Genomic DNA, 11,398 nt, shown 5'->3' with positions numbered 1-11,398 from the left:
AAAAAAAAAAAAAAGAATCTCATAGAGACTTTCCTGCCTGAGCTGACTTTGAACTGTGATCCTCAGATCTCAGCCTCCTGAGTAGCTAGGATGACAGGCGTGAGCCACCAGTGCCTGGGTAGTTATTATTATTATTATCATTATTATTATTATTACCAGTTCTTGGGCTTGAACTCAGGGCCTGGACACTGTCCCTGAGCTTCTTTTGCTCAAGGCTAGCACTCTACCATTTAAGCCACAGCACCACTTCTGGGTTTTTCTGTTTATGTAGTACTAAGGGATTGAACCCAGGGTTCATGCATGCTAGGCAAGCACTCTACCACTAAGCCACATTACAGCCCAGGATAGTTATTTTTTCAATAAGATCTTGCATTTTTGCCCTGGGGCCAGTCTTGGACTGCAATGCTCCTCCCTAGTATGATACCACACCTGGCTTTTCTGAGATGTGGGCCTCAATAACTTGCCACGGCTGACCTGGAATTGTGATCCTCCAGATTTCAACCTCCTGAGTAGCTGGGATTATAGAAGGGTACTACTCTGCCTGGCTGGTTTTGAATCACCTTTGCTTCTCCCTTTTGTGTATCTCCATTAGGTCTTCATCTTCCCTCTTCTTCATCATAATCATTTCTTCTGTGGAGCATGTTTTATGTTTTTCTTCACCTCTTTAGCCCACTGAGTTTCCCCATCTTCCTCTAATCATCCTGGGACCTCCTCCCTGGCCATCACCTGGGCCTCATCTTCACTTCCCCACTGGGAAGGATTTATCTATTCCCTTTGTTTTGCTTTATTTCCTCCTTTACTAGAGTGATTTCTTCAGTGCTACCCCAAGAGGTTAATTACTTAGGAAATTTCCCAAGGGGGCTGCAGGCCAGGCTGCCGAGTGCTGGCACGTGGGAAGATGCCATTATTCTGACTCATGACGTGCAGTGGTTGGCTTGTGTGTCATTTAGAACTGTTTTTTTTTTTCTTCTTCTTCTTTTGTGCAGGTCCTGGGGGGCTTGAATTCAGGGCCTGGGCACTGTCCCTGAGTTTTTTGGTTTTGTTTTTGCTCAAGGCTAATGCTCTACACTAGAGTCACAGCTCCACTTTCGGCTTTTGTGGTAGTTAGAGATAAGAGTCTCAGGGCCTTTCTTGTCTGGGCTGGCTTCAAACCCCAATCCTTAGATCTTAACCTCCTGAGTGGCTAGGATTACAGGTGTGCGTCAGCAATGCCCAGCTTACTTGGAGCTTTGACAGTGCCACTTCTAAGGCTGCTGGGCCCTGTGTCTCCAGGAGCATGAGGGATGATCTGGGTGGCATTTGCTGCTTCTGGGACTTTGGTTCTGCTTGCTGTGTTTTGTGACATGTACTGTCTTTCTCCTGGCTCCAGAAGGTTTTCTTCTAGATCTGTGATGGCCTTCTCGTGTATGTCTGTTTTTTCTTCCTGGGGTGCTTTGTCCCCTTTCTCCTGCTGCCCTCTCCTTGTGTGGAAATATGAACAGTTGTGTCTAAAATGGGTGTGGGGAGAGAGGGCACTGCACGAGCCCCACGGGGCGGCTGCTGTCAGCCAGCTCCATCTGCAGGTGGGTCATTTCTTCCCATCTCACTAGTTAGCTCATTCCTGGTTTATGTTTTGGGGCCTGCATTGGGGCTTGAAGTCAGGGCCTTGCTCTCCTTCAGCTTTCTTACCTATAGTTGGGACTACACCTCCAGTTTGTTTTTTCTCCTGGTGGATTGGGAAAATAAGAGTCTCAGATTCAGAGGCTTGGAAGGTGGCTCAGTGGTACAGTGCTTGCCTTGCATGCATGAGGCCCTGGGTTCGATTCCTCAGCACCACATAAGCAAAAAAGAAAAAAGCCGGAAGTGGCGCTGTGGCTCAAGTGGTAGAGTGCTAGCCTTGAGCTGAAGAGCTGAGGGACAGCGCCCAGGCCCAGAGTTCAGGCCCCGAGACTGGCCAAAAAAAAAAAAAAAAAGTCTTAGATTTGCCTGCCTGGGCTAGCTTCTATTTAGGATCCTCAGATGTCAGCCTCTTGAATAGGATTATAGGTATGAGCCACCAGAGCCCAGCCCGTCTTGTTTTTATTTGTTGGGTGATTTTCTGCTTTTTTCTTTTAAATGTTGAGGCTAGCACTCTACATAGATGCTCTCAGCCTGGTTTTGTGTGATTTTCCCCTCTTCAAGTTGCAGTCCTCTTTATCCTAGGAAGACTGTCTTCCTTGAGGGAGCTTTCTTCCTCTCTCTTCCTGTACTGTATGGGCCGGGCCTCCCAGTTATTACTGAGGACTACTTCCTGTACCTTACGCTTTCCCTCCCTCCAGACCACTGCCTCCTCTTTCTCAAGACATGGAGCCATCTGGCTTTCCCCATGCTGGCTGGGCTGGAGTAGGTGGAGGCTCTGGAGCTCCAGGGCTGTTGCTCTAAGCACAGCTCTTAGTTTGCCTTTTACAAGACGATGCTCACTGAGGTTGCAAGCTCACCTTTCATTCCACACGGCTAGTGCCTGGCATAGTCATGGGGTTGTTTAGCCAGCACCACTAATTCTATCAGCATCATCTAGCCCCCTGCCTGCCATGTGGCCACTCCCATTGTGCCTCCCTTCTGCTCTGCTCTCAGGAGCTTCACTACCAGGGCTGTCCTCTGGGTCCCATTGCCTTGTGCACTTCGCTGCAGGCGGTCTGCTGGAGATCGCTGGGCCCCACCTTTCCTCCCTCAGCTCTGCACGTCCATGCTGCAGCTGGGCTCAGCTCTCCCCGCTGCCCTGGAAGTCCGCCCATTTCTTAGCCATCCCTGGATGGTTACATGCTCCCCAGTCTTGGAAGACTAGGCCTCTGGAGAGAATTGGAGAAATACAGGTAGTCCCTACCTGAAGAGGGATAAGACAAGGTATGACTGATTGATTTGCAAAGATGACAGCCCCCAGCAGAAGCAGTTGGCCTGAGGTCAGAGGCCAAAGAACCTGGGCCTATCCCTGCTAGGAGCTGGTACTGATGGGATCTTAATGGCAGGTGGGATACGGTGGGTATGGCTTGGGGTGTGGGTGCCATCCCAGGCTCTTACCTTTCTGGATCTCCTCTGGGAACCACAGTGTGAGCAGGGGCCACCTTTGCTGCCTGTGCCACTCTGCCATCCTTCTTCTGTGTAGGCTGAAGTGTCTGGATGGCGGTCAGGGGGTATCCAGTCCTGTGTCAGGTTGCACCAAGAACAGTTGGATGGACGCTGTTGGCTGGTGGAGTTGGGCCGTAGCTGACCATGGCCTGGACTACCTGACAGGGGTGTGGCCTATAGGGTGGCACTATGGGGTATCTATTGAGTGCTTTTGAGAGGACAGAAGTGTTACATCCAGGCTTAAGGGAGACAGACTTGCAGCCTGCAATGGCGATGGAGAAGCAGGGATGGTGAGCAGGCCCTGCAGATACTGGAGCCCTGGGGAGGGTCCTGGGCGGAAGGGGCTCTGAGACTGGGCCTGTGGAGAGATGAGCTTTTTGGGGGTGGGGCACAGGGGACAGTCAGGCTGGCCATTCCAGTCATCTGTGGAGCTGCCTAGGAACGAGAGGTGGCCTAGGTGCCCATCCAGGTAGTGGTATGAGGCTGTGAGCCATGCTTCTCAGTGGCCAGCAGGGCTGGGTGCCGCCTTGATAGAGCTCAGTGACAGGTGAGTGCAGAACAGGGGCAGGGTGGCTACGGGTCCTTGGGAGCAGTGGACATCCTAGAATGTGGAGAATGTGCAGAGCTCAGGGTGCATTAGAAGTCTGCTGGAGCAGGGCCACATCTGAGCTCCTCACTACTTGCCAGGAGGCCATCAGGGAGGGGGAAGAGATGGCTAGGATGGAGATGGGCACTGCTCTCCTTGGGCTGTAGCTCCTAACATTGGCTCAGGGTTGGCCCCAGACAGGGCTCTTCCTCCCTTCCCTCAATGGGAGAGTAACACTTCCCCCCTTTCCCCTTAGTAAGCCCAAGCTAGAGCTATCCTCTTGGCCACTGGTCTAGCCCTGCCACTATGAGCAGTGGTGTGAATGGTGGGTGGGTAGGTGTGGTCAGTGTGTGTCATAGTACCTTGACTCTTGGGCAAACCCTGCTGTGGTGACAGCACTTGGCTGGTTAGACTCCTGTAGGCTTGTACACGGCAGGGCAGTGGCTGGAGCCTGTGGAGGCTGGGCCAGAGCTGGGCTTTGAGGGAAGGTGGCAGCCGCAGGGGAGGACAGTGAGAGAGAGTAGGGGAGAGCCATAGGGACTTTCTTACCCTAGAAGAAGGGCCATAGGCCCTGGTCACTCCAGCCTGGCCCCCTTGCCATGCTTCAGAGATGTGAAATACAGAAGTCAATATCAGAGACTCTTTCCCTCTGTAAAGAAAAATCTTAGCTGGGCACCAGTGGCTCACGCCTGTAATCCTAGCTACTCAGGAGGCTGAGATCTGAGGATTGTGGCTCAAAGCCAGCCTGAGCAGGAAAGTCCATGAGGCTCTTATCTCCAATGAACCACCAAAAAACCAGAAGTGGCTCTGTGGCTCAAGTGGTAGAGCACCCACCTTGAGCTGAAGAGTTGAGGGATAACGCCCAAGCCCAGAGTTCAAGCCTCACGATTGACCTAAAAGAAAAAGAAAAATCTTATGGCTTTATTTAAGAAGTTGTGTTTTCTTATGTTCCAGTTAATTGTTTTCCAGCAGTTTCTGACTCCCTTAAGAATTACCTTCCTAAAAGGTGACATTGCACAAAGAGAAATATTCTCATTACCTGACTTATGAAACATCACCTTACATCACATTATGTACATCACCTTCATAATAACAATAAAAAAGTTAGAAAGGAGGCTTGCCCTCCTAGCAGTTGACATTCTGTTAGGTGAGATGAGCAGGCACAGGAGGGTAAACGCTACACGATCTTACTTGTCCGTGAAATGGTTTGGGAGGTGATGACAAGGAATAAAGCCTGCAGTTGTGCAGGGTGACTGCGGTGTGGAGCTGGAGAGCACAGCAGGAGAGCACAGCACTGTCGTCGGCATTTGTGTGCTTACCTGAGCTCTGGTGCTGGGTTCTTCCCAGCAGACCCAGGAACCAAAGGGTGGGAGGAAACTGAGAGGCTCACCACAGCAAGTTTTACATGTGTACACTTCGGTGCATGCTCATAGAGACATTCATGCTAACCCCTCAGCTGCACATGCCTAAGAGCCTCAGTAAAGTGTTAGGACCTGCATGAGCAAGCAGAGGGGCTTCCTTTCCCCAGTGGTCCTTGTTTTTTTTTGGGGGGGTGGTGGGACATAGGGCACCGATTCTTTACTGCTATGATTTTTTTTTTCCTTATGAGCTGGGAACCATATTTCCATGGCATTTGCATAGTGACAGCCGACATGTCAACGCATGTGGTTTATTTTGGATGAGATGATGGACATATTTTATGTGTACTTGACTCTTGCTCAAGATTTTGTTGTTGTTTTCTTAAGTGTTTGAGGGTAGTGCTGCTCTGTCATAGCAATGTGGGCAAGTGGTTGTTAGGTGCAAAAGAAGGAGCTGGGAAGAGAACCCAAAACCTAGCTCCTTATGTCCTGTGTGCCCGGCCCTGCACAGAGCCTGGTGTTGCTAGAGGGCGGTAGTCAGGGACACGGTACAGCTATAGCCTGTACCTGGACTGGCCTAACTGGGAGGCCTGCTGGGGTCCTCGCTTCTTCCCTACCCCTGCCTGCACAACTCACTGAAGGCTCAGGTGGCAGCAGATCACCTTTCTCTTACCCAGGCTCCCAGCATGCATGCCATTCTCCCTGGGGAGCTTGGCCTTACCAAGAGATGCCAGCCAGCCCCAGGGGAGGTGGGGCAATGGGAGCAGGAAGCTCATGGATGGTTTTCCCTTTCTTTTCAGTGTGCAAGGAGCCCCCCTACAAAGTGGAGGAGTCGGGTTATGCTGGCTTCATCATGCCCATCGAGGTGCACTTCAGAAACAAGGTAGGACCCTGCAATCGCCGTGAGTAGTGAGTGGGATGAGTTCTAGGCCAGCCTAGGCTACAGAGTCTCTAAAGACTAAAAATCAAATCAGTGAATTTGTCAGTAGGAAGTCAATGAAGCTACCTAAGTATGATGGACAAAATACTCAAGTCCCAGGGGAGCAAGGCCATCCCAGTGGAACTCGGGCCAGGGATTGAGTTTTCCGGGGAAGTCTAGGCTGGAAGCAGGTGCAGCTCCTGACAGGCTGCACCAGGCCACGGCCCCATGCCTAGAAGAAAATGAATAAGACAGCAGGATTCTGTGCCTCCTTCCTGTAATCCCAGCTATTCGGGAGGCTGAGATTGAGGACTGATGTGAAGCTAGCCGGGGAGGAAACTCCATGAGACTCTTTATCTCTAATTTGCCACCAAAAAAGCCAGAAGTAGAGCTGTGGTTCAAGTAGTAGAGTATAAGCTTTCACTGAGAAAAACTAAGGGACAGCACCCAAGATCTGAATTCAAGCCCTCCAATACCACTGAAATAATGATTGACTGATTGAATGAATGAATGAATGAACATCCGTATGTACCCAGGGCAGGCTCTGATAGGACCCTCAACAGCCATTACTGGCTACTGTGGTGACAAAAATCTGGAAAGATCAGACAAGTGGCTTGTGTCATTATTTTTGAATGGAAGAACCAAATTTGGTGTGATAGAGGGAGGGAATTAAAACAGCAGCATAGTTAACTGGGGGTGAGAAGCTTCTTGTTCAAACCCCAGAAAGTTTTTGTTTTTTCCTTTCTTTTCTTTTTTTTTTGGGGGGGGTGGTCCAGTCATGGGGCCTGAACTCTGGGCCTGGGCGCTGTCCCTCAGCTCTTCAACTCAAGGCCAGCGCTCTACCACTTGAGCCACAGCGCCACTTCTGGCTTTTTTCTTTTTTGCTTATGTGGTGCTGAGGAATCGAACCCAGGGCCTCATGCATGCAAGGCAAGCACTGTACCACTGAGCCACCTTCCCAGCCCTTTTCCTTTCTTTTCTGAAGCATTAGCACTATCATGCCCGGCTCAAAATGTTTCTATGGTTGACTTACGTGTGGTGGGTGGTGGTGTAACTTGAAACCTGCAGTGTGAGTGACCTCAGGGTCCCTCAAGTGTCATTTTTTTGTGTGTGTTGGGAGCTGCAGAGTTCACTATTCTGATTGTGTAATGCACTGCAGACCATTGTCACAGCGTGATGTGGACCCCCGTCACCACATGGGATGACACAGCAGTAAGGTTTTGTCCTCTGAGTCTGTAGTTTCTGGCATCTCTTTGTTTTTTGTTTTTTTTTTTTTTGGTTCCGGTCGTGGGGCCTGAACTCTGGGCCTGGGCACTGTCCCTCAGCTTTTCAGCTCAAGGCTAGCACTCTACCACTTGAGCACAGCGCCACTTCCGGCTTTTTTTTTTTTTGCTTATGTGGTGCTGAGGAATCGAACCCAGGGCCTCATGCATGCAAGGCAAGTGCTCTACCACTGAGCCACCTTCCCAGCCCTCTGGCATCTCTTAAACTGCCTATAGTTAAAAAGTGCTACACCCACCTCCCTTGCTCACAGGTGCCCCCTAGGGGCCATCAATGGCATTGCCTGGCTTTGCCTTGATGGGCTTGAGTGGCTTTCCTAGAGGTCTCCCTTGGGTCCTTGCTGCCACCAGGCTTGCTGGAAAGTGACTCTTTTTTTTTTTATACCCAGCCTGCTTTATATGCAGCAGGAGCTCTGCTCTTCTACAAACCATTCAGCCACAGGGACCTTGGAGAGGCACCTAGGTGTGCCAGGTCTGCCAGGGGGCTGCTCACAGACTGAGGCCCAGAGGCCAGGAGCACAACTAAGCCCACTTGTGCCCCCACCTCCCTGCTCTTGGCCCTGTGGGGCCAGCCAGTCCCCCCAGAAACATGCACATGGCCTTCTAGAACTCCGCTTGGTAGGAGATGGTAGGGAAATGACGGCAGCCCCTCAGGATGGGCAGGGCACCGCGTGGTCCCTCTGCTGAGTGCTCACTGGAGTTCTCCAGGGGGGAGGCCCGGGACCCCCATGGCTGGCTGAAACTCATTCCAGTTGACTTAGACTAAGTGCTTTTGAGGCCCTGAAACAGTGTAGGGTCCTATGGTTCCTGGAGGCTTTTGAGGCCCTTGCCCAGGGCCCCGCATGCAGGCCAGATAGTGCACTGGGCAGGCAGTTCCCAGAGCCTTGCTTCAGGCCCTGGAGACCCTGAAAGGTAGAGGAGTCCTGGTTCAGTGTTTTACCAGAGGTGGGGTGTTTGTGGCTCAGGCCTCAACTGGACCTGGGCCCTCAGGTGGTCAGGCCCAGTGTCACAGCTTTGTGACCATGAGCCAAATAGAGCCTGCGCTGGGGGAGGGGAGTGCTCTGTGCTGTGGCCAGGGTTGTGGGGGGGGGGAGGGGGCGTCACCAATGCCCAAGTTGTTCTGGGTCTCAGCTAGAACTGCCAGACCTGGGGGTGCTTTTGCCACAGAACACAGCAGTTTGGCCTTCTGATTTTTTTCCCTCAGTACCAGACTTTCAGTTTATGCTCATGGCCGCACTCATTAGGCTTATTCACTTGCTTGGTTGCTCAGCTGGTACTCTTGCCACTTGAGTTGTACCTCCAGCCCTGCTTTTTGCTGATTAATTGGAGATAGACTTTTCTGCCTAGACTGGTTTTGAATTAAAATCCTCTGAACTCAGCCTCCTCCAGAGTAACTGGGATTACGAGTGTGAGCTATCAGTGCCTAGCTTTTTTGTCTTTCTGATTCTGAGGCTGTTGGTAGACTACTGTGTCCATGAGCCCCTTGATACCATCGAGGGAGCAGCACACTAGTGCAGAGCTGAAGAGGGCACTGATGCCCTTGTCCTGCTGTCCTCTGCTCTCTGGCACACCCCATACGGGGGTAGCATGAAGTTCACGTCTGGATGTGGGAGATGATTTCAGAGCTATAAGTGTCCTGGGATGGAACTGTCATCCAGGTTCATGGACCTCTTGTTCCGAACAAGAGGTCAGGAAGCCTGTCGGGGAGAACTGTGCTCCTGGCCTCCTTGATTTTCTTCTGCGGTGCTGTGGATAGACCCATGCTTAGCACATGCATGCCAAGCTGTTATCAGCCCTGAGTGGTGGGGACTTCTGGGCCCCTCCCAAGGTGGCAGGACAGGGCAGCACTCGGCTCCACTCCCTATCTTTCTTCACTTAGAGCAGGAATCTCAGGCAGCTAGCAGCAGCAGGTGTGAGCAGCTGTCACCTGGTGCTAGCCACACCTCACCAAGACTGATGTCCAGTTCAGGGCTGTAAGTCTCCATCTTTGCCTCTGGAGGAGGGACTGGGCTGCCCCTTGGCTATGAGCCTGTCCTGTGCTGGGCTTCAGGAAGGCAAAAAGCCTTTGCAGGGGTCTGCTCTCCATCCTTGTCCTTTCTGGGGTCCTTGAGCCTTGTCTGGGGTGTTGGTTTCATGCCTGCCTGTCTGTACTGCCCCAGGGCACACTGCTCTGCTGCCCCCAGCGTCTCCAGCATGGGCTTTAGGTCTGGTTTATTGATGTATCATTTACATCACTAAGATTGTCTCAGGTGTAGTCGCTTTTCTTAGGTCCAACCTGTTTTCTTTTGAATCCGGTCAGAGAGAGGAGGGCCAGTGTCTGGTTGCAAGAGAGAGAATGGCTGAGTTCCCATGCCCCTGTTTGTGTGCATGGATCCCTGTTCAAGCCGTGTGCCTGGCAGCTTTCCCAGGCCAGGCTGGTTGCTCCCTTCAGTTCTGTGCCCTCCAGAACCTTCTTTATAGTTGTGGGTTCCTTAGGGCTCAGGGGGCCCTGCTGAGGTGACCCAGGTGAGTCCGTCTGCCCATATAGGAGCAGTCCCTGGCGATGGGGTGGTATGGATACCACGTAAGTGCCAGGCACTGGGCAGAAAGTGTCCACCCAACCTGGAAGAAAGCTCTTGGGTGCAGTGGTCAGGGCCACAGTGAGGCTGGGGCTGGAACTTGTAGACACTGTTGCTTCCACACTGTGGCAGACATGATCTAGAACCCCTGGCTCTTGAACTTGGCTTTTTACTCGCTGCTAGGGACAGGAATAGTATTGTCCTATGTCCTGTGTTCTGTATACTTCTGGCTCCCTATGTAGAAGTCTCCTGTAAAACACAGCTATTAGAGTGGCCAGCCTTGAAAGCAGTGGTGAATGATCAGCATGCACCAGGCTGCCTGCCCCGCAGCTGCTGGGCTTGTCAGCACAGGAAGGAGTACTTAGTGGATGGCTGTATTATGTCCTGCCTTGGGGTATGCAGAGTGCTAGATGTTGTGCCGGGGTGGTATAGATGCACTGGATATATTGCCCTGGGATGCATACCTGTTAGGGCAAGTGCTTTACCTCTGAGCTCCATCCTCAGCCCTCATCCAGGTGATTTTGGTTTTTTGTTTGTAGTGTTTTTGGGTAGTGGTACTAGGGATTGAACCTGGAGCCTTGCAATTACTAGGAAAATTAGAAATTGTAAAGTATGAATTTTCCAACTCTTGAGTTTTGTAGGGTGTCCCTCCAATATGCTTTTGGCTATTCTGGGCTCCCTTCTATTTGTTTGAACCAGTTTTCTGGGCTCTTGCAAAATGCCTGAGATGGGTCATTTATAAAGGAAGTGCTGATTGAAACAACCTTGCATCTCTGGAATGCAGCCTACTTGGTTGTAGTAGCTGACCTGTTTGTGCATTGGTGCATTTGCTTAGCAAGTATTTTATTGAAGATTTTTGCATCTGTGTTTGTCAGAGAGACTGGTCTACAGTTCTTTTTTGTTGTCGTGTCCCTGAGCCATTTTGTGTTCCATGAAGTACTGGCTTTATGGGCGGTCTGGTAGCCCCCTTCCCTTTCTGTCCTGTGGGGTCTGTGGAGTCAGTGTTAGTTCTGGCAAGGCTTGCTGGAATTCTGCAGTAAGTCTGTCACATGCTAGGGCTTTCTTCACTCTCACACTGAGTTGTGTTTAGCCTTGTTCTGTACAACTGGACCAAACATGTTGACTAGCTTCAGTGGGGTTTTGTATGGATCCACAGCATTATGTTCTTTTCCAGGTTCTAGACCCTTGGTTCTCTTGCTTCGTGCTCTGGTAAGGCCTCCAGCACAAGGCCAACTGTGTCAATAGTTCTCCCCCCCTTCCCTTTGAACTGGTGTGTCTGCTGTGGACTAGGGTGTCCACTGTGGTTGTCATAAATGCCCTTCATTGGATGAAGAAAGTGCACTGCCTGTGACATTACCAGTACCATTTCTGCACCTTTCCAGCTGGCCCCAAGTATTTGTGGAGCTCTGTTACTGTGCCGTATCTGCTGTCATCCTAATTGCAGCTTTCCAGGCCCTCAGAACTTCTGCCCACATTCCAGGCATAGGCCGGGTATGTGTTTCTTTTTCCTTTTCCCCTTCTTTCCTTCCTTCCTTCCTTCCTTCCTTCCTTCCTTCCTTCCTTCCTTCCTTCCTTCCTTCCTTCCTTCCTCCCTTCCTTCCTCCTTTCCTTTT

At 51.2% G+C, this 11,398-nt stretch overlaps 1 protein-coding gene across 2 annotated transcripts in view; it reads left to right on the top strand.

Moving 5' to 3' along the window:
* Mllt1 (myeloid/lymphoid or mixed-lineage leukemia; translocated to, 1) overlaps positions 1–11,398 on the top strand; it is a 51,495-nt gene that overhangs the window by 12,851 nt on the left and 27,246 nt on the right. For both annotated transcript variants that reach the window (XM_013022937.1, XM_013022936.1), the window contains exon 3: positions 5,829–5,911. In XM_013022937.1, coding sequence (XP_012878391.1) covers positions 5,829–5,911 — 83 coding nt within the window. The remainder of the gene's footprint in view (positions 1–5,828; positions 5,912–11,398) is intronic.

Source organism: Dipodomys ordii, unplaced genomic scaffold, assembly GCF_000151885.1.
Source record: "Dipodomys ordii isolate 6190 unplaced genomic scaffold, Dord_2.0 Scaffold64, whole genome shotgun sequence".
Classification (NCBI taxonomy): domain Eukaryota; kingdom Metazoa; phylum Chordata; class Mammalia; order Rodentia; family Heteromyidae; genus Dipodomys; species Dipodomys ordii.
Note: the sequence above shows the minus strand (reverse complement) of the source record. Positions and strands in the feature narration are given on the sequence as shown.